Genomic DNA, 23,999 nt, shown 5'->3' with positions numbered 1-23,999 from the left:
GTGGAGAGGAAATAAAGAATATTTGAGCCTGTGTTGATTTTTGGATTTGTCATTGGTATCATAGACCCTACCAACTGTTCTCCTACCAGGCCTTCTCCCACTGTCGCCAGCTTGTGTTCGAAGTTCTTGTAAACTAGATCCCTTCATGTTTACTCTAGATAACCTGGTACATGATTATAGATGCTACACTACCCTAGATTGGCGTCTCTATCTTCTAAATCCCTGTTCAAGCTCTTTTCATTTTAAGAGCTAAATATAATTTGCAGTAAGTTCAACCATCTCTCAAATTGCAGTCCTGATTCTTACCCACTGAGCTTCTCCAAGGGCCCCTGCTGCATTTGTAGATTGTCTTTTCTATTTAAATCATCCTCTGCCTTGTTCTCACTGGGGATGGAAAGGAAGGACACAAAAAAATGTGTAAATTTCTGCAGGCATGCTACAAGAACTTCCTAATTATAAGGATATATTTTTCTCTTTTGTTAGCATATTCTTTCCTTGAACCACCCTCAGGGTTATAAAAAGAAAGAAAGAAAAAAAAAAAAGATTGTAGTCTTTTATTCATTGTCTCCTTTTGCCTCATTTTCCTTGTAGCAGTAACTGAAAATAGCCTGAGATTCTAGAGATTACGAAAGGGCAGTGTGTGTTTCAATACATATTGTTCTCTTTTCATAAATATCATTTTTCTAGCCCCAGTAAGCTCTCAATAAAGCTACAATTTTCTGCTCAGAGTGGTTCTTTCTGTGGCTGTTGGAAGCCAGCAAAAACCTCTTCACTGGCTCTTACTTTTCTTCCCTACACTCTAAAATTTCTCCTGAGACTAATTGCTTCCTTATCATGCATTCACATTTCCTAGTTAACTCTTCTCTTTCTGTTTTTCACAAATCTCTACAATATTCATAGAGCTGGACTCGGACATTATACTATAACAATAGCTACTGGTAACATAGGATTAATTCCTCACTGAACATATCAGATGTTATATAGCTGTCAGTTTTCAGCTAGACCTTTCTTGTCTCTACCACTGTATGATGTTTGGAAATTAGTGAATATCTCTTATTTTGTTTTTGTACAGGTAAAAAAAGGAACAATAAGATTCACATATTTCAGTTTTTTTCATGAGGATCAAATGATATATTGGGAGATGTTTTGCAAAACATAGTGCTATAACTGTAGGGAATTTGCATCTAGTTTACTTTGATGAATCATTTCTGCAGATTATGGTAGCTACTATTTTATGATATACTACTATATGCCATCTACTGTTACAGGCACTTTATATCCATGTTTTTTTTTTCCATTAAAAATAAAAAGGCTGCAAAAGAAGCACTATTATCCTTAGTTTACAGCTGAAGTGACTTGCCCAGCATCCCAGGCATTAAATAACAGCTGGGATTCAGACCAGAGTCTGTCTGAGGCATAGGCTTTCCTCAGAACTTCTCTCTTCGTTCTGAATTAGGAGGTAGAGATGACCAAAGAAGCTCCAGCACAGTCATCCTTGTTGAGATGCAAGGAAGCTGAACATGGTGCCAGACTCAGTGGCACATGCCTATAATCCTGTCAACTTTGAAGCCTGAGGCAGGAGGATAGCAAGTTTGAGGGCTGTCTCATGACTTAGCAAGATCCTATCTCAAAAAATTTTAAAAACAAAAGGACTAGGAATGTGAGAATAGCTCATGGATTTAATCCCTAGTACCAGACAGACAAACAAACAGGATTGGTCTGACTTTCTAGCAACTGACATGCTCCAGGTCAGTCATACTTTTTGACTTAAATGTCTGAGCTCTGAAAGAATATGATGTCTGAGTAACATGGAGGGGCAGTGTTGTTTTTAGCATGTAGAATATTACAAGTAACTTGATTTTTTAAATGACTATTTTACAAATAATTTACTTATTTAATTTTGATCTATTTATATATTTTATGCAACAAAGAATACTTAAGTAGCTTATTATTTTTATTGTTGTTATTACTTTGTACTGGAGATTGAACCCAAGGAGTGCTTTACCACTGAGCTACATCTCCCCGCTCTTTTTTTTTGTGGGGGGGGGAGCGGGGGGACAGGGTCTTGCTAACTTGCTTAGGGACTTGCTAAATTGCTGAGGCTGGCCTCAAACTTGTGATCTTCCTGCCTCAGCCTTTGAATCACTGGGATGACAGGCGTGTGCCACTGTACTCACCCAGCAAGTAACTCAATATTTTGCATAGATCAAACCTGTCTGGGATTGCTTGAAAATGTGGAGGGGGATAGGGGGAGGGGAAACAGTTTACATAAAATCACAGCTAAAACTCCATGCTATACTCTGTAGCAAATACTTATTCAATTATTACCTTAGCAGTTTTATTTTCTTACTGGATCATCATTTTTAATAACCTTTACTAAACAGTTGACTGGTAGCTTTTGGTATCTGTCCTCTATCCTCATGAAGAAAATTTGTAAGGATGCTTTTGATTAATTCTATGACATCTCGCTTTCACTTTCCTGGTATAAATTTCTGCTTTACCACTGAATGGTTGGCTCTCAAAACAGGAAAGCAAGTGTGACTTCATAAAACCAACAGCTAACATTTGCACAGTGGTTTCCCATTGACAAAGCAAGCACTGTGCCCTTACATTGTCTCACTCGATGTGCTGGCAGGTTACAGACTCCAAATCACCAAGGAGGAAGCTGCCACCCCAGAGGCTCTCTGGAGCAGTTGTGTGGAGAGTGTCTCCAGTTTCAGCCTGTACCTGCTCCATGGTCAGGCTCTCCACTGCCGGGGCTCTCTTTGATATTCCCTTTGTGTCCCACACAGCTTTTAGTATAGTGCCTTAAACTAGGCCTTCAGTAAATGTATGCAAGAGGGGTTGCACGAATGAGTGAAAGATCAGTAGAAATTGTGAACTATGTCTGTAACTCAAAATTTTCTAATCTAGGGTCTAAAAATATCATGAATCCACTGCTGTCTTAGGGGAAAGTATCATGTGTAAACTCACATGTGTGTCTCTTTCAAGGAAAAATTTATCTTTCTTACTTTTTATCATTCTCAAAGGAGTTCAAACACAAGTAAAGTTAATAATCACTTCTACAAAAAAAAAATTAAATAGCCACAAAAAGTTTGAAGGGCTTTATTTAGCATTTCTTAACAAAAGAAAATATAGTCGGCAGAGAGTTAGATTTAACCTATGTGTTACCCAAGAGATATGAATATTTTGTGTCTGAGCCAACTGATTTTGGTTTGTTAGAGCTTAGAACTAATAATGTTGAAGCGTGGGCTTCATTTTTCCTGTTGGCTGATTAATAGTATAGTTCTGCGGCCAAGGATTTCACTGAGTTCCGCCAGCCATCTTGAAAATGCCAATGATGGGTTGAAAAGAAAGGCAGGAAATTACAGTATGCCAATCAATTCCATCCTTGCATTTCCTATGTCACTTGTTTTTATAGCTTCAGTGTGAGTATGACTTTCACTTCATGTGAGAAGTAACTCAGCAGAGGCTAAAACATCATTTTCTTTATTTCTCATCTTTGAGAGCGTTTCTTAATAATTGAAATTCGGGCATTTTATTTACTCACAAGTTAAACTGTATACCTTCTTACACTGGATGTTTCTGAAAGAAGGGTCCATTTCTTCTTTATCTCTGTAAATCCAATCCTGGTGTATAGTATGTGTTCAGTTTGTGTATGTCATTGTGACGTAAAAGTGAAATTGTTAGGTTCACAATGCACAGAATCACCAAGTCAAAATAGAGGACTTTTCTAGGAACTAATTAGGTCAGTAGTTCACCTAATATAAAGTGCAATATACTAGCAAATAATTTTATTACTCTCTATAGAATGTAATATGATCAGATATAGTAACCCATAATATCTCATCCTGGGCATATTATTCTTTATCTTTTATCTCTTACAGTCAAGGAATACTAAAATGAATTCAAAATGGAAAATGTCTAGATGTATACAAAAATGAAAAATAGAAGCATCTGTCATTTAGCCTGTGAAATGTAATAGAGGAATAATAATTATGAGGTTCCAATTTTCAAAAGTGATGAATATTCAAATTAAACAAAAGATTTTAAAAATCAAAGCAAACTATAATATGAATTATGAGATAGTAGCTAACAAGAAACATTCATTCATTAAAGAATTCATAGACATTGTACTTTCTTTGTTAAAGCAGAAGAATTCTAAGGTATACATGTAAGTTTGGACTCTTTGACATTTTATCTAACATATTTTGTCAACCACACAGTTACATTAATACCTTTTCTGGAGCTATCCTTCCAATTAAGATTTTTAGAAACAAATGATGAAATTGTTATCCTTGTGCTTTTTGAACATATCTCATTAATTATACTATCATTCTAAATATTTACAATGTATTCTTTTAAACATTTGTAGATATAATAGAAAGCATATCTTCATGACATTATATGCCTTCCTAAATTGACATTAGATATTCCCATGTTTACACACGTACATATGGTAATGACTCATGTTACCTATTAAAGTTTCCTGTTTCCTGATTAAAAAGATATTGAAAGGCCAAAGTACTGAAATGTTTATTTTTGACCCCTGGATCCTCTACTTCATATACTAACACATAAACAGGCTAAATACTTATTTTAACACCATCAAACCCACTTTTTACCTTTATTATGAAACCAAGATTTGGCTGGCTGAGGTCAAGTTGTACATGTAACATGGATGGCATTACAGTCAGTGAACTGTCACAGAGAGAGTCAAAATATAAACACCGAACATTTCTACAGCAGCTCAGAGCTGGGATTAACTTGGATCACCTAGTCTTCTGCTTTTAATGAAATTCTCTCCCTTGTATTTTTGTGTTTGGGAGAGAGTCCAAAGTTATCTCATGCTAATTTAGTTAGGCAGTGCCCTCGGGGATGTCACAGGCTTCCCTGACCTCTCCAGAGAGATGCAGTGAAGGGAGGAGGAGAATCAGACATTCCTGAGAAATTGGAAAGCAGCAACCCCCAGAGACTTTGCAGAGAAACTCCCTCCAGACTCGGCTGCCAGAGATGCAAGTCACCTTTTCGGCACTTGCTTGTCGTCTCTCTCGGTCCCATCTGGCTTGACTCAGGGGTCAGTCTGGGGACTGGGGAGAGGTGGCAGTGCAGAGAGGAATTCTAGGGAGGTCCCGCTGTGGCATGTTCTGTTTTGTCGGGGTTTTTTGTTATCTGGATGTGCACATAAGGTTGAAGTAATCCTTGATTTCTCTGGCTATTTTTTGTGCCTCGAACTCAGATTTTACTTTCAACAAACTGATATTTTTAAATTTCTCATATAATGAGCTCCCTGATTTTTGATGACTGGAATTTACAGGTTGTTGTTGTTTTTCATTACATAGGACTTCTGCGACTAATTATTTTGTAATTATATTAGCTATTTTACGAAGGATGTTTTCTCTTGCACATTTAATGAAATAGGGGAGTAGAGTTGAAAAATGTGTTTCTAGTTTTAAAATCATATCCCCTTTTGTGGTTTACATTTCCTATATGAAGAATTTCACAAAAGTAGGAAAACAAGAACATTATTAAATTTGGGATCTATATTGTAAATACATCTAAGAAGCCACATTTATAATTTGTCAATTTTATTTTCTACTAAGCTAGATAAAGTTCAGCGTGCCCTGCAGTGATGGCATAGGAAGGTTTGGGGGATCCCTGCCTGACTTGACACTTAGATTCCTTGGGAGAAAACTTTGCTCTCATCAGGGTCCTGTGTAAGGAGGGAGAGCTAGGCAGAAGCAGAGGACCAGCTCTGGCCTATTGGGAGGCTGTGTTTAACAGTTTAGCCAACTGTTAAAGTTTGAATTTTTGTTTTTAATGCAACTCTTGGTTTTTAGCATATCAGATATGTGACTCTCCTTAAATAGCCAAAAGATATGGTGAGGCTGGCCTCATCTTCTCGTGTGGGGACCGTCTGCTGGACTGTCCAGACTCCAGCAAAAGAGCATGGGCTACTGGCGGCCTGAGTGAGCCCAGCCAGAGTCCTGGAAGCAGGAGTAGCCAGCCCTGTCTCAGACCCTTGTTCTGGTGCTATTTAAACTCAAAAAGTCCCTTTTCAAAGCAAGGTACTTTGTGTACTAGAAAGTTTGTTATTCCTGATTTCTGTGTAAAAGCAGTCATGTAAAGACCCATTTCTTCATTGGCTTCCATTGTAATTCTCAAAGTTCTCTTCATCATGGTGACCTAGAAAGGTACTTGGCCTGCAGATAGAAGGTATGGGTTCTGACATGTGGCCTGTCTGCAGCCATCTGGAACACCTTCTAGGGAGTCCACATTCCTTATCTCTAAAGCTCAAAGGAAGCTTCCGCAGGATCTTTGCTCCTGTTCAGTTTAGTAATTCAGGGTAGCTTCTCTATCAAAAATAGAAAATAACAATAACATGGTAGAATCAAGCAAGAAGTTGGATGCACTGAGAGGACTGCTTTTAAACAGAATCCCTTTGTAAAGATAAGAATTGTCCTCTGCTTCAAAACCCGCCCCCATTTCACATACAGTTTTCATAAAGTGCAGCTAGTCTGACCACAGTGATAAAGGACATGTGGCTGAGGTAGGGTGTTAGTCAGGAGACCAGGCATGTTTCATAGGACCCAGGGAAAAGGCTTCCACACCGTGGCCCTCAGTGTCAGGGCTTGAACGTGGGACAGGGCAGAGGGTCCCATGTGGGGGTCACAGAAAGTGCCTTCCTCAGAACTTCTGGCTTTCTAGCTGTCTTCTAACCCATCCCAGTGTGCTGAAGGAGTTAAAGGACTCCAAGCTCTAACCCCCCACCAGGGAGTGTCTTTGGGCACCAGAGAGACTCTGGCACAGGATGTGTTTTCATGGAACTGCTTATCAAAACTAAGCTTCTGCCGTTTCATTTCAACGGGGTAGATTGGGTGGAAAACTGGCCCAGAGACCAGGAAATTTGCCTTCTGTTCCTGCTCGGCCGCCCTGTGACCCTGTTGCAGGTCAGTCCTCCAAGCATGTCTCAGTTTCTCCATCTGTAAAATTAGATGATGAAATGAATGAATGATGTTTGTAAGAAACGTTGGGGGAATCTTTATTTATTTGACTGGTGGCAAAGGAACTCTTTCCTGGGCCTCAGTCCTGCTGTCTTCCTAGGTCTTATCTGTTTGAAGGGTTTTCAGACCACAGCCCTGGCTGCCTGTTAATGGGTTGTGTTCCCACCTAACCTTGTTAACACCATCCCAGCTCTAGGAAGAGCAGCGGAGGAGCTAGGAGCACTTTGTGCCAAAATAAACAATAAAGTTTGGAAACACTTAGACCAAGATAATTAGGAAAACGATGTTGAATAAAGGATGGCATTAGAGTTGCTAGTGTGCTGAAGTTAGAATTTGGATCCAAACAGCATAGTCTCCAGTTAACTGATCTGTTTTAAAAGGGTTTCTGTTTTATTTTTGTTTGGTTTGGTTTCTGTCTTTTAAAAGATTTAATTTGTTTAAATCTTCTACTTACTCCTCAGTTCAGGCCACACTTATGGGTTTTTCTTCTTCATTGAGAAATCGTGTTGGAAAAAATAACTTTGTCAACATCTGTTCACTATTTAAGAATACTGTTAACAAAGGAGTACTAACTAACAATAATGAATGCAGCTAACTATTCAGAGACAAGACAGCTCCTCAGGAATATCTATTCTATAACGTGAATCTGTTTTCTTGAAGTGAAAGAAACCCACGCATAGGATATATCTGTAAACTGCCAGCATTTTTATGCTCTTCTGAAACTTGAACACACCGACCTCTTTCAGGCAGGGAATCAGAAATTCTTAAGGATGGAAATGATGAAACCCCAGATTCCGTTCTAAAACATTTTTTAAAGGAATTAGTGCTCTGAAAAATGCTGTGTTTTTATGTTTGGTATGATAACAGCCCGTGGAATTATCACATCATATCTCCATGATCGCTCTGGAGTAGTGATCTCTCAGGCATTAACCCAGGAATTTTCTCCAATAATATTATCATTTATAATAGCAATAACATTTGGTAGATCACAAAGGGCTCTCAATATATTATCTGATGGGATATCTAAAACCCTACAACCTATGTAAGAAAATCAAGAGTGAAATAAGTTAAGGAAGTTGTCTAAAGTCACAGGCCTGTTTAGTGGTAGGACCCAAAGCCTGAGGACTTCAGTCCAAGTTCTTTTCATGACAAAACATAAACACTGTCCTTTATCACTTCCCATTTTTCAATTTAAAAAAAAAGACTTAATTTGGAAAGATGAACAAGCACTTAAGACCTTCCATCTTTTGCCCCTGTGAATCGCTCAGCTCTTACATCCTGCATACAAACTTTTATTTTGAGTGCGTGTTTTTGTATTCTTTGTTCCAACACACCCCCAGCTTTAAATAACTGTCTCTCATCTTGTGTAAAAGTACATGCAGTATCGCAGAAAGGCCTCCTAAGATACCAGCACTGTTGTCACTGGTGGGAGCATGATATTTTAAACAAACACACACACAACTTTTCTTTTTCCTTCACCCTAACCCTCCAGCCCAAGTTGTACTCTGAGGAATTGAACCAGCCAAGAAACAGGCAGGCCTGGGTGCCTCTCCCTTTCTGTGGTCCATTTTCTCCTACAAGCCCTTCAAGTTGGCAGGGGGTTGTTGGGCGGCACAGGGGCCTTTGCACCAACATACTGCCATTCCAGCAGATGGTGCTGTTTCCTCCCTGTGAACCCACCCAGCTGGGGGGCAATGTGCACTCTTAAGAGCAACCCATCCCTTTCTCTGTGATCCTAGCAAAGTTTTAGGCTACTCTAACACTGACTGAGAGATAGAAATACATCGCGCAAATGGAGAAATTGGTTCTCTTTGCTTTGAAGTGCTTCAGGCCACCGTGGGACTAGAATGTACCATTGTTCCCCTGAAAGTAAACCTGCAGTTCATTTTACTGATGGAAATAACAATACTTGAATTTTTTTTCCATTCCTGTTTTTTTCTGGAGTCAGTCACACACAGGACAATCTACGGGAAAGAAAGAAAAAAGAAAGGAGTGATGGTGACTGGTCCTATGGTCAATATATTAATTCTCACACTGAGAATGTCTCTCACGTCTGCATATAAAATCTGTAGGCCTACCCCAAGAGTGAGAGTGGCTCACTGAGAGGGGACATTTGTCACCTGGCAGACATTGCACTCTCAGGGGAGGCATAGGGTTTTATATGTGTGCCCTTGGAGAGTTGATTTACTGAATATCACTCTTAAAAAGTCTTAATTCAGTGATTCTTCGGCCTACTTGCTGAACTTAAAACTGAAGTATGGACAGAGCTGAATTCATTGTTTTTCATTTTGGCTAAGAGAATACATTTCAGGGGACAGAACACAGGGCTGGCCTACTGGGAAAAGTTTCTTTCATTGACTGGCATGTTTCTGAATGACCCCATGGCCCACATTTGCCAACATCTCAGCACATCCTGAAACTCCGGCAGCACAAGTTGCCCTCCCTCACCTAGGTTTTCCAAACTCCATGACTGATCTCAGAAATAATGTAGCAGAAATGAGATCTGAAGAGTAAGCAGAAAGTATGAATACCATGTATGTCTACTGGCTCATTTGTAAAAGCAGTAAAATCAATATTCTGACTGCACACATAGTCGTACTTTAAATTACCAGCTTTTTAAAATATAAATTTATGATTCTTCAGAGCAAATGTTCAGTAGTTCTCTTTGATACTATGGAGCTATAAATAAAATGATCAAAGTTTCCTAGAGTCTCAAAGCAAAAACAGCATTTTTTGGGGAACACAGTTACAATTATATTTTGAAATTTTATCAGCTTGATACTTTATTAATAATCTTTTACTCTATATATACAACACCATCAGATTCTTTGAATGAGCATGTGATGGGAAGTGAATGTTCTGGGACATGGTACACTTCATTTCAGAGACCCTGAAGGTTGACCATTTTCCAAGGAAGATTCAGATCCCAAAGCTAACATCTCCCTTCTCATGAACCCCTCTCACAGTGCTCTTTCTCGGAAGGTTGAAGGCTGAAAGAATGAAGCACAAATCCTCTCCTGGCCAAGAGGTTACATCATAAGGCCTGTGTGATCAATAAGAACATTGTGGTGGTGATTTCATAGCTGATTAACTTACGTGTGTACAAGCCAACACTTGACTTGAAAGGCTGGTCTGGCTGCTCGAGATTCGAGCGTGGCCTTCGCCAGCCTGCCTGGCACTAGCTCTGGGCTGCTCTGCCCTGACCGCAGCCTGGGTACAGCCCTTCAGTTTCGTCGTGAGTAAGCCATCAGCTGGAGTCCGCGCCTCTGTGAAAGGGCATTTTGTCTTTCAGGCAACACCAAATGACAATATAATTAGTGCTAGGGTGGGAAAAATCCAAATTGAAAAATGGATACCTGGTCATGGACTCTTCAGGTTTGAGGAGACAGCAGATGTGATATCTTTGTTTTTCTTAGTAATTGGAATAAATGTGAACAACTACAAGCAGTGGAATGCTTAATGATGAACTGATGCAGAAAGACAAAACTTAACGAAAACTGCCCTGGTGTTTCTCAGTTCACTGTTGAAGCATATTGTGTTTCTTGGCTTTTCTATAATTGGTTTACATTATATTGTTTTTTAATTCATGTCAGGATCTTAGAACTTCCTCTTGGAGTTTTTGTATTCCTGGTTGCAAACTTTCTGTTTCATTTTTAAGAAAATGAATTCATATATTTGGAGTACAGTTTTGTCATCTCCTACGTTGCTTTTAATCTTACCAATTGTGAGGTAAATAAATCATTGTGTACTTGGGGGGGAAAAAACTGGCAGGAAAGCAGAATATGTTAAAGACTCTTGCTTTTCATTGCTAGTGAGATTTCCCAACTGGAGCGTCTCTGTTCTATTTCGCCTCTGGCTAGCATCTGAAGATCAGTAATAAAGCTCTATGCAAATACTTTCATGTATTAAAAGAACAATATTTTGACACTCATTGACACAAGCAAAAAAATACAACACTAAATTAGTGTTCATGAAAACAATGAAGACATTGTTCATTCACATGAAATGAATGTGAAAAATGTTGTGTTATATTAACAGAAAAGGGTGCTTCGCCTTTAGCGTTTGCCTCTGAGATGCTGCTTATGGTGTTGTATGGCGATAGAGAAGTTTCTTTGGGTTAGCAGCCTTGAACAGTCATTGATACTTGTCAAACTACTGAAAATGTTTGTTACTAAAAAAAAAGCTCACTTGCCAGTGTTTGATAATTTCATTTTCTCTATTTCTCTATAAAGATTTTTTTAATATTTTTGAATAGTTCAGAATTTTCAAATACTTCATAAGTTTAATATTTTGCAAATGTTAATTTGTCATTAACTTGCTTTTCTACCTTATCTTGATTTTATCTAGAATTGTATAGACTTAAGTTTTTTTTTTTAAATCTCTCTTGATCATCTGTTTACTTCTTAATCAAATTTGTGGACACACTCTTGATTTTTATTTTAAATCATGGGGAACAAAAGGGATTTTGTTGTTTAGTTTTCAGTAATGAAGACAGGCCCTTACTGAGAGGAAAGGATTTCCCTAAATTATTCTTTGTGTATCGATGTGTATTTTTGCTGCGTATGGCTATGTATACATGCACATACTATGTAATTTCTTTCCTCCCATAGCAATATGTTCATATATAACTGTGACAATCAATATTTTCTTAAATGTAACTGGCTTCCCTTTTCATTCATATTGATTGCAGGCCAGCATCTAGGAAATCTTTAGGACCAGCTCGGGGCCAGACAGGTCTCACACAACTCCAGTGCTTGATGCTGTCTTGCTATTTTAGACTTTGTGTCTCTTCCTACAGATGTCTCTGAGACTCTGATTGGCCCAGAATATGCTAAGTTCCCCTGTACAATAAGGGAGTTGGTAGGGCAGGAGGCACAGGGACAGATTACTGGTTCACCCCTTCGGCTAGAGCAGTGGGTGGGACAGTCTTACTTATCAGATGGAGAGCTTAGAAAGGACCTATACCTGCTGGCTCCCAGGTACTACCTGGAGCCTGTGTCCCACAAGTCTTACCTTAAATAAGATGCTGGACGGTAAAATCTTTTTCCTATGTAAATATTGGAAGTCCCCAGGCCCAGCACAGTGTCTGCCTTGTCTGTCACTGTCTAGTATATATCCATACTCTAGCATAGTGCCTGGTACCTTCCAGGCACTCCATAAATATTTACTAACTGCCTGGTTGGTCCCCAGGTTAGTGTATAGCAGGTTCCTAGCCAGCATTTGTATCAGAGTCTCTGCAGGAAAATGCACATGAGCATAATGCAGTAGAAAGAATAGAAGGTGAGTCGAGACTGTAGTCCCAGCTCTGGCACAAGTAGGTATGTGACTTTAGGCGAGCCACTTAATCTCTCTGGTTTCAGTTGCTTCATCTTTAGAATGAGTTGAACTAAATGAGAACATCTCTGAGGCCCCTTCCAGCTATAAAATTCTATGGCTCTGACTAACAGACTTGGGATTTAATTTACCCCACCCTATATCCTTCCCTCCCCTTGCCATTTATGGGTGCAAGAATTTGGTCATGGAGATGAATTTGATTCTCCCAGGCACTAATAGCTCCCTCAAACTACGTAATCATTGTTGTCATCATCATCCTGGTGATAAATAGTAGTTCTTTAGCACTTCCTATGTCCCCGGCACAGTTCCAGGCACTTTACATATGTTAGCTAATTTAATCCTAAAATCAACCCCATGAGGTAGGAGTCTCATTTTACCAAAGCACCGGAAGATTGAGTAACTCCCCAGAAGTTGCCCATTAAGTAGCAGCCTGGAGTTGAAGCAGTGGTCTGATTCCAAGTCTGCCACTGCCCAAACTCTCAGTGTGGTTCCTAGAGTAGCTGCCCTGGCTTCCCCTTGGAACCTGTTACAAATGTATGCTCTCTGTTTCAATCCCAGGCCTGAATCGGAAACTCTGGGGCTTGAGAGGACCAGCAATCTGTGTTTTAATTTTCCAGATGATCCTAATGCCTGTTAAATTTGAGTACTCCTGCTTCCTTTCTTCAACACTACTTTTTACCAGACCTATAAATGCTCCTTAGGTGTTAACTCCCAGGTACCCCAGCTGGAGGGGGTAGTGTGATATGACTGCCCATCTGTGGATGAATGAGGCAGGTACTCAAATGCCAGTGCCCGTGAACTAGGAGCTACTTGTACTGCTTTTGAAGTTTGCTTTCTCTCCTAGTTACCAGTGAAATAGCTATAGGAGCCAGGGGGTGGAAACAGTTACAAAGGAAGGAGGAGAGGGGCTTATTCCTCCAGTTGTGCACTGGGGAAGGTGAGAAGGCATCTCGTGGCAGTGTCTCGGCAGGTTGAGCAGGTAGGATTAGGTATCGCATCACATACTTGAGTTTCCCCTCCTTCCTTAAAATGAAGCAGCTTCTCTAGCCCTGCACTGTCCACTGGGGCAGCCACCAGCCTCCTGTGCTACACTCAGACTGTCACTCTTCTGAACTGAGATGTACTATTGAGTGCAAAATACACATTGAACTTCGAAGACTAAGTATTTAGTAAAGGTGTGTCAAGTTTCTCAATAGTGTATTATATTGAAAGAATAACATACTCAATATATTGGGTTAAATAAACCATTTAAATCCACTGCACCATTCTTTTTACTTTTTTCATGTGACTAATAGAAAATTTTAAGTTACGTATATGTGGCCCACTTTATATTTCTACTGGACAGTGCTATTGTACACTAACCTTATGAAGTTGTATCCGTTAGTACATGATATATGTAATATGGCACTGGGGATTGAACCCACGTATGTTCTATCCCTGAGCTACACCCCCAGCCATTTTTATTTTTTTTATTTTGAGACAGGGTATCACTAAATTGCTGAGACTGACCTCGAACTTATAATCCTCCTGTCTCAACCTCCCAAGTTGCTGGGACTGACTGGGTGAGCTACCACACCTAGCTTGTATATAGTTTTAATTTACTGGTAACAATGAGTGCCAACACTGGAAAGGAGAGACCCACAGCAAGGCCTAGAGACCCACTATTCAAGAGCCTAGAACCATCCCAGAAGTTGAATTCCCAAGGTCAGAGTCAGAATCAGGTGGTCAGGACAGGCTTGCAGGATAGATCATGGCCAGGTCAGAGCTGGCCTCCTAGGAACAGGTTTAGGCAGCATTGCCAGGAACCAAGAGCACAGAGATGGACAATCAGGTGGTCATGAGTGTAAAGAAACTTCCTCCAGCATACCCAGGGCTTTTATATTGTTCCTGTTGAGCCAGGAACCAATTCTAGTATGGCTTACCTGGGTGTTCGAGTGGGAGCAGGTAATTGGAAACACCTGGCTGAGGTAGGTGTCTGGGTGCGCTCCAGGAAACAACCAACCACTTCTGGGAAGTATGTTGTGACAGTAGTGATGTTTAGGCCAAGTTAAAATATTTGTCAAATTACAGTGACCTGAAAGTGTGCTTCCATATTCTAGGTGCCATACTGTGAATTATTTTCTCCCTCATAGAAACCTATCATTGAGCATTGTTAAATACAGATGGACCTTTCCATAGAATCTACAAGTCAAAGCAATAATGCTTATATTAAAGACAAATGTAGTCATCTTGCTGCTGTATTAAATCATTCCACTGACATATAGTCTTCAGGAGATAGCCCTTTGTGGTAGACTCTTCCTAGAGATGGCTGAAACAATCCCACCCATCCTGCAGGTCTTTTGCAATGTGTCTTTACTGCTCCTCTTGTCATGGGGGAGACTCTATTTCCCCTTTGCTTGAATTCAGACTCAGCCCTGTCACCAGTAGTATGCAGAAGAAGTGACCATGGTTGACTTCTAGGCCAGGTGTTTGTAAGGCCTTGCAGCTTCTGTTTGCCTTCTTGAGAGCTGACACCATGTAAAGAAGCTTGGACTAATTTAAAGAATGGAGAGACACCGCGTGGGGTCTGGGGAAGGACGGCCATGTGGAAGAGAACTGAGGCAGCCAGGCCTGGGAGAGAGGCCCTCATGGTCTCACAGACCCATCCGTACCCACCAGGAGCTAAGATAGGCCATGTGTCCTGAGCCCTCCTGAACTCCTGACTGTATCATCAGAGCTGAATACTTAGGAGAGAACATGTGCCCATGAGCCCAGAATGTTTACTGCCTGACCCTTCAAGAAAAAAGGTTGATGTCCCCTGGATTAAATAAAATTATGTAAAGAGATATAAAGCAATCTGGTATTGCTCAGGAATGATACAGAAGAAAAAAGGAAATGATATTGTATTAGCTGCAAAATTTAAAATAAATGTTTTTGAAACGATCATGTGAAAACAGCCTTGAGGAACTCACATAAAATAATATGAGGAAAAAAACATTAAAATGACTAGATAGATTGGTGTGCCTGAAAAAAATAGAACAAATAGAAGAAATAAATATACTCAGAGTTTAAAAAAAAGTAACTAGATTATATTATACTAACTGTTCTGTTAACTAATAAATAACTAGGATCTGCCTTCTAAAAGAACAGAAATCCCAGAAAAAAAAATTGTTTAGAATAATTAACACACAATTAGGATCTTTTGGGTTTCATATTGTTTTCAGGAAAGAAAAAATGAAACCCAACTTTGGATTTTGGATTGGTATGGCTGGCTAGAATAAGGATAAAGGTCAGGGTCAGTTTTTATGTAGCCTCTTTCTTTCAGTATGTGTGATATCAATGTGGAATGATACACTAACAGCAAAAATACAAGCAGCAAGGGCTATATAGCTTTCTAAATTGTATTGTGTTATTTTAATGCTTTTATTAATTTATCATCTATCAGCTTTGCCTATTCAGTAACTTTTTATCTTTAAAATGTCTGGAAGACCTTTAATGAAAGGAATCCACACATCACAGTGTTTTTGTCCATGAAGAAAGCAAACAGATGGAGGGCTCCGTAAGTCCAGACTCTGATTCTGTGCTGTTTGATTTTATCAATGTCATTTTATTTGTTTTGATAAGATCATTTGATTCTTACTTCCCAAAAATGTCAGAGTAGAAGTATTCTCCCAGGCTGATCCTGAGACCCATCTATGTGGGTCCCACCAAGTCTAAGGCCTGGCCTTCCACAATACCCCCTTGAGGTGCTAACCTAAACTATATATTGCAGGCCAACATCATGAAAATAGTGACTGGATACTGTTTAACAATGCAGTGTGTGTGAGTGGACACACTTGGCATCCTTTATCTGGAACTTTCATTTCCAAGGGTTCAAATTCACTTTTTTGTTTGTTTGTTTGCAGTACCTAGGACGTTGTGCATGCTAGGCAAGCATTCCACCACTGAACTATAACCCTAGACCCCATGATTTTTGTCAGAATTATTTCATAGACTTTCCCCTCTGAAAAAGAAAACATTTACATATACATATATGTGTATATATAGTTGTATTTTAAAATTTGTTTTTATGACAGAAGCATATAAAGCATGAAAGCACAAGGCTAAAAAAGCAGCAATCAAATACACATAGTTAAACATAACCTTGATTAACAAATCTTGTTATTCATGGATGCCAGCTCAGTTAATAAGTGTTTGTGGTTTGGATACTGAACTGCAGGTTAATGGCAAGGTAGAAGCAATTGTAGAATCTAGACTTTTAAGACAAACACACATCACACCCCAAAAGGCATGCATGGAATCAGGTGTAGTCAGTCGGCTGTGGTGATGTACTTTGGGTGTTCTCCTTCAGTGGTCCAGCTGTGAACAGCCACCAGAGTTGGCGACTTATCACCAGGGGCCTCCAGAGCCACTTCCGCATTCATCATTTGAATCCTATGAATAGGAGAATGTGAGAAGGGCGTTTGTATTTTAAAGTTTTCACATTAAAGTTCTATTTTGATCTCTATTAGATTTGTAGAACAAAATGGATTAATTATGTAGTTACAAGAGAGCATGTGTACAAATCTAACTAACATTTATATCTATCTCAACCTGGTCATCCAATGTCAATCACATCAAGTCAGATTTCCCTTAATCCTCATGTGTCTTAAAAGTACAATGTGATTTGAAAACTGCATTGTTCATTTGCCATTGAGAGACATTTTTATGTTGAAGAATCTGAAGCTGTGGTACATTCCTTAACTGATTTGCTTCCCTCCCTGTGGGATGGATAAAAAGGCCTGGGATTTTTTTCATGCACACTGGTAATCAGGTCAGGACTAAAAGTAAATAAGTATCTGAGGAAGTGGATAAGTCAGTCACATCCTTAAAGGGCACCAAAAGAATGTGGGAAGACTCCGTCCTTTTCCTCCTTGATTCCTTGAGAGACAAAGAGAGAAGACTGACATCTAAAACATGTAACCTCAAAACCGCTTCTCCAGTCAGAAGCCAAAGCTGGGTGGCGATTTGGTCAGACTGTGGCCCGGCTATGTCATGGGTCATGTGGTCCAGCATGTGAACAGGAAGGTGAAAATGGGTGAACTTTTGCCTCAGTTGTGCCATCCATCAGAGAATAAATGGAGCAGATCAACGTATGCAGCTGTACACTGAGGCGAGTGGCCGAGTCCTCCTCACAAGGGGCCTTTGTCTCCTGAACATGATCTGGCATTATGATGGGGACACATTCACCCTCAGCTCTGTGGCAAATTACTAACCCATTATCACACCAGAACACAGGATCATTTATCTTCTAATCCAGAGTGTCACCTGTTCTTCATTTACCAGTCAATAACCATTAATTATGCTCAGTGGAAATTTAAACAAAGCCCTTTCCCTCTGTTAAAACCAGTAAACTATTCAGTAATAACAAATAAATCTGGAATTGTATATCCTTTCTCTTCCCATTCCCAGACTGGAGTCTGGTACAATATGAACCCCAGAGGAAATGCCTAGAAATTGATAGGTCAGAGGCCACAGATAGTCTGATGGAAAAGAAAAGGGCGGATTCTTGGCTCTTGCTCTTGTGCAACAGAGGCTCCTACTAATCTTCAGATTCCTGCCAGGGACTGGGTCCACATTTAGAGTAATCCATCACTGATGGTACCCGTGTTTCCTCCTCTCATTTTTACCAAGCCCTTCTTTTGTTTCACATGACTAAAAACAAGATTTTTCTGTGACTACTCTACAACAAAGTGTTCCTAAAGAAATAAAATCAGTTGAGTAGTCCTGAAAGACCTATTTGAAATGTTATTTTTAGAATGGAAATTTGAGTCAAATGCATTTAAATGAATTTACCCTTTTACATCTAATCCCTCAGAAAAATATTCAAACAGAAATTCTACCCAAAAGCATAATTTAATTTTTCCTAAAGTATTTAATTTTTCTTAATGTATTTTGATGAAAGCCAAAACAAGTTTGTATGTGCATGCCTGTGTGTAGGTGTATGCCTGGGCACAGGTACATGCTTGTGCCTGGGTGGGAGAGGTGGGCAGGTTGACCTTGTTTGGAAGGGCGACCAAAGGGCACCTAAGGCCCAGGGAAGCCACTGTGCCATGTGCAGTTTGATCACAGGGAAACCCAATGAGGCAACAGGAAATTATTCCAATGGCTAGACATGGGACCCTGGTCCAGGATCTGGAAGGCCAAATTAGCATTTCCAGATGTGAGGAAAGAGCAAATATCAGGCTGTGGTCACTCCACATGTAGGCACAGACCTACAAGGAGCATCCAGTCCTCTGCCAGTGCCTGTGGACCTTGGTGCCTATTCCAGAGAGCACCTCTCTGTTTCTTCTCCTCTCAGCCCCCAGCACTTAACAGTGTACATGGGCCACCAAGCCATGTAGACTACATCTGTTGCATGAACTGTCCCCTTAGAAAGGAAAGCTTATATTCTGTGCCTTTGCAAACTGATCAAGCCTTATCAAACATTAGCATTTAATTAACATTCAAAAAGTGTTGTATCTAAGTTCATCAACCATGGTCTCTTAATGCAAAGTGAAACTGCAAATATTTCATTAATGTGACCAAATCTGTCTATTCACCAAGATTATTTCTTTTGCTAGTTACTATATAGTAGATCACTCACTCAAAAGGAATTGATATTGTTCTATTAAGCATGCTGCATCTCCATATCATGGAAAATTGCACAAACTCTCATCTTCAAAGAACAGAAGTTTCATTTAAAATGATCTGATAATAGTCCAAAAACATGAAAATACCCATAAGAAATAACTTCAAGTAAAATGGGAAATAAATTCATTTTGTTTTTAGAAGGTTGCTACAAATTTACAAATATGAATTAATAAAGAAGGATTAAACTTTTTTGGTACCATTTTCCAAGAGAAATTAGGTTGGCTTATTTTAGCAACCTATTTTCTCAGCTTTTCCAACACCAGATAGGGAGACACCAATCAAAATGGTATTCACTAAATGTTAGAACAAGAGTTCAATGCACATATCACTGGGGACTATGTTGGAAGAAGCACCTATTCTTTTTTTATATTTTTTTTAAATTTGTTTTAATTAGTTATACATGACAGTAGAATTCATTTATGCACTTTGATATATCATACATAGATGGGATATAATTTCTCATCTTTCTGAGTGTACATGTTGCAGAATCATGTTGGTCATGCAATCACATACATACATACAGTAATAATGTCTGTTTTATTCTACTATCTTTCCTGTCCCCACATCCCCTCCACTCCCCTCCCATCACTTCCCTCTACCTAATCTAAGGTAATGCTATTCTTCCCTAGTGCCCCCTGACTTATTGTGAATTAGCATCTGCATATTAAAGAAAACATTCAGCCTTTGGTTTTGTGGGATTGACTTATTTCACTTAGCATGATGTTCCCCAACTCCAACCATTTACTGGAAAATGCCATAATTTTACTCTTTAAAGTTGAGTAATATTCCATTGAGTATATATACCACATTCTCTTTATTCATTCATCTACTGAGGGATACCTATGTTGGTTCCATAGTCTAGCAATTGTGAATTAAGCTGCTATAAACATTGATGTGGCTGCATCACTATAGTATGTTGATTTTAAGCCCTCTGGGTATATCCCAAGGTGGGATAGCTGGGTCAAATGGTGGCTCCATTCCCAGTTTTCTGAGGAATCTCCGTACTACTTTCCATATTGGCTGCACCAATTTGCAGTCCCATCAGCAATGTATGAGTGTACCTTTTTTTACCACATCCTCGCCAATATTGATTGTTGCCTGTATTCTTGATGATTGCCATTCTGACAGAAGTGATATGAAATCTTAGAGTAGTTTTGATTTGCATTTTTCTAATTGCTAGAGATATTGAACACTTTTTCATATATTTGTTGATCAATTGTACTTCTTATTCTGTGAAGTGTCTGTTCAGTTCCTTAGCCCATTTATTGATTGGGTTATTTGTTTTTGTGGGGTTTTTGTTATTGTTGCTGTTGTTGTTTTGGTGTTAAGTTTTTTAAGTTCTTTATATATCCTAAAGATTAATGCTTTATCAGAGGTGGATGTGGTAAAAATTTTCTCCCAATCTGTAGGCTCTCTTCTCACTTTATTAATTGTTTTTTTTTCCTGAGAAAAAGCTTTTTAATTTGAATCCATCCCATTTATTGATTCTTGATGTGACTTCTTGCACTTTAGGAGTTAAAGTTAGTCCTGTTAAGGAAGTCAGATCCTAGGTCGACGTGGTGAAGATTTGGGCCTATTTTTTCTTCTATGAGGCACAGGGTCTCTGTTCTAGTGCCTAAGTCTTTGATCCACTTTGAGTTGATTTTTGTGCAGGGTAAGAGATAGAGGTTTGATTTCATTTTGCTACATACATAAGATGAGTTTGGAAGGGTTTCCTCCTTTTCTATTTCATGGAATACTTTGAGGAGTATTGGTGTTAATTCTTCTTTGAAAGTCTTGTAGAACTAAGCTGAGAATCCACCTGGTCCTGGGCTTTTCTTGGTTGATAGACTTTTGATGGTATTTTCTATTTTGTTTCCTGAAATTGATCTATTTAAATCATTTCTGACCTCCTCATTCTGTTTAAGCAGATCATATGTCTGTTGAAATCTGTTGATGTCTTCAATATTTTCTATTTTATTAGAGTATAAATTTTCAAAATTGGTTCTAATTATCTTCTGTATTTCAGATGTGTCCATTGTGATATTTCCTTCTTCATCTTGTATTTTAATAATTTGAGTTTTCTTTCTTTTTCTCTTCATTAACATGGCCAGGGGTTTATCTGTTTTATTTATTTTTTCAAAGAACCAACTTTTGTTTTGCCAGTTTTTTCTTGTGTTTCAATTTCATTGATCAGCTCTGATTTTAATTATTTCCTGTCTTCTGCTTTTGGTGTTGATTTGTTCTTCTTTTTCTAGGGCTTTGAGATGTAGTGTTAAGTAAGTCATTTATTTGTTGACTTTTTATTCTTTTAATAAATGCACTCAGTGCAATAAACTTTCCTCTTAGTACTGCCTTCATTGAGTCCCAGAGATTTTGATATTTTGTATCAGTGTTTTTATTTGCCTCTAAGAATTTTTTTATTTCATTCTCTTTTTTTTTTTAGTTGGGCACAATACCTTTATTCTATTCATTTATTTTTATGTGGTGCTGAGGATTGAACCCAGGGCCTCACACATGCTAGACCAGCGCTCTACCGCTGAGCTACAACCCCAGCCCCATTCATCATTCAACTATGTATTATGTGGTCTCCATTTGTCACAGTAGCTTTCTATTTTTTATTTAACATTGATTTCTAATTTCATTCCATTGTGGTGGTCTGTGACAGTTGCCACTAATCAGTATCTCAGAATGCTACTGTATTTTTGCCCAACCAGATTCTTTGTTCCTCTAAGAAATTATACCTCAATAATACTTTCATATTGATCACAGTATGGAAATTGAGCACCTGACTATGAACCTGAACCCCCTTATTCTGGTTTTGTTGCCTGTCAGACAACTTTTTAAAATAGTAGTATTCTTTATTGTTGATTGTTTTTGATGGCTAAATTTTCAAAATTTATTGTTAAGAAATGAGTCTCTATTTTTGATGATTTAATGGATTTGGTTTATAATCTGGGTTTAAATACTTTTTTTTGTCTGCCCTTTCTGACATGCAAGAAAATTAGACAAGGCTTTTGGAACTGTTTCTTCATACACATACTATAAAAAAGGTTATTTTCACAGATATTATTAGATATCATGTTCCTTTAAGTTGAGTTCAAAGAACTGCTACATGAAAATCTTCTACAATGTTTAAGATTAAGGATTCCTTCTGAGTCCATGCCTCTGTTACTAGACCCAGGCATTCATACCAAGATGTTCCCCAAATATTTCTGATGCGCATTAAATTGTAAGAACAATCATTGTAGTGGTTAGACTATTGTAGTAAATTTGCACTCCTTTTCTAACTGCACAAGGCCATATCTGATTATATGCATTTGACAACATTGTATTCCCAAAGTGGCCATTGAGTATGACCTTCAGGTGAACTTGCCTCTCTCTCTCTAGGCTATGTGGCTGATGTTGCAGAACGATGAGCCAGAAGACTTTGTCATAGCGACTGGAGAGGTCCATAGTGTCCGTGAATTTGTCGAGAAATCATTTTTGCACATTGGAAAAACCATTGTGTAAGTACACCTGAGGTTGATTGCTGCTTGTTCAGAGACATTTTCTGGTAGGTGTGCACACAAGTCTGCTCTTCACTGTGGTTTTGTTTTCTTATCTTCCCTTTCACTCTCATAAAATCAGAACAGAAGGTTTCCATGTAGGGCATTGCATGCAACCCCATTTACATTGAATGTCAGCTGCTTGTCAGCATTTAAACATAGTCTCTTCCTAATTTCTTTTATCTCTCTTATTTTTAAATGTTTTTAATTTTTAATTTTAATTTTATTTTTAAAATTTTTTATCACAGTGTAAATACCATCTTTTAATATGATTCTACTGGGTCTAATTGTACTCTTTCTAGACCAATGTGATAATAATTTCCCACATTTTACTACTTCCATCATATATTTTTTAAATTTGAAACCATCAAAAGCTTACAGAAAGGCTTCAAATACATTATAGTCTCCTTTTCTCTAAACCATTGAGGGTAAGTTGTGATCTGGTGCCCAACGATCCTGAACTGGTATGTGCATTTCCTAAAACAAGATATTCTTCTGCATAAACACAATATAACCATCAATCTCAGGAAATTCACAGTGATGAATTACTCCCATCTAATCATCAGATCACATTTGAGTTTTGGCAGTTTGGCTGATGCTCTACTTTATACCAAACCAATTCAGTTTATAATCATGTACTACATCTACATATTGCATTATACAAATGTTTAAGTCATATTTTATTAGTTGAATATTTGAAAGATGTGTGGGAAATCATTACAGATGAAATTTTTATTTTTAATGATTTTTTAATTGTGCTAAAATATAGGTAACATAGAATTCATCATTTTAATCATTTTTGTGCATTACAATCCTTATTACACATATAGAGCACATTTTTTTGTATCTCTGTATATAAAGTATGTTCATGTCAATTTATGCCATTATACATGTACTTTTTTTGCATTACAATTCTTAATATACATATATACCACAATTTTTCATATCTCTGTCATTTTAATCATTTTTGAATATACAGTTTAGTGGTATTAATTACCTTTACATTGTTGTTTAACCATCACCACTATCCATTTTCAGAATTATTTCATCATCCTAAAAAGAGAAATTTGATAACCATTAAATAGTAATTCCTCTTTCCCTAGTTCTGATAACCTCTGTTCTGCTTTCTATCTCTATGAATTTGTCTATTCTAGGTACCTCATATGAGTGGAACCAACAGTAGTTGTCTTTTTATGACTGTCTTATTTCACTTAGCATAATGTCTTCAAAGTTCATACACACTATAACATTAAACATCTTTTTAAAGACTGAATAATATTATTTTGTGTGTATACCACATTTTATTGGTTCATTCATCTGTTAGTGGATACTTTTGGCTTCTGTGAAAAATACTGCTGTGAATATGTGTTCATGAATATCTATTTGAGTCTCTGCTTTTGATTCTTTTGGATCTGGGTTTAGGAGTAGAATTTCTAAGTCATATGGTAATTCTGTGTTTAAGTTTTTGAGTAACCACCAAACT

At 38.3% G+C, this 23,999-nt stretch overlaps 1 protein-coding gene across 1 annotated transcript in view; it reads left to right on the top strand.

Moving 5' to 3' along the window:
• The window catches only part of Gmds (GDP-mannose 4,6-dehydratase), a 642,352-nt gene that overhangs the window by 493,073 nt on the left and 125,280 nt on the right, over positions 1-23,999 (top strand). Inside the window, exon 8 of the mRNA XM_076857845.1 lies at positions 22,359-22,477. Coding sequence (XP_076713960.1) covers positions 22,359-22,477 — 119 coding nt within the window. The remainder of the gene's footprint in view (positions 1-22,358; positions 22,478-23,999) is intronic.

The sequence above is a fragment of the Callospermophilus lateralis genome, chromosome 6 (assembly GCF_048772815.1).
Source record: "Callospermophilus lateralis isolate mCalLat2 chromosome 6, mCalLat2.hap1, whole genome shotgun sequence".
In the NCBI taxonomy this organism is placed as follows: domain Eukaryota; kingdom Metazoa; phylum Chordata; class Mammalia; order Rodentia; family Sciuridae; genus Callospermophilus; species Callospermophilus lateralis.
The sequence above is the reverse complement of the archived record's forward strand: the minus strand, read 5'-3'. Positions and strand labels throughout refer to the sequence as shown.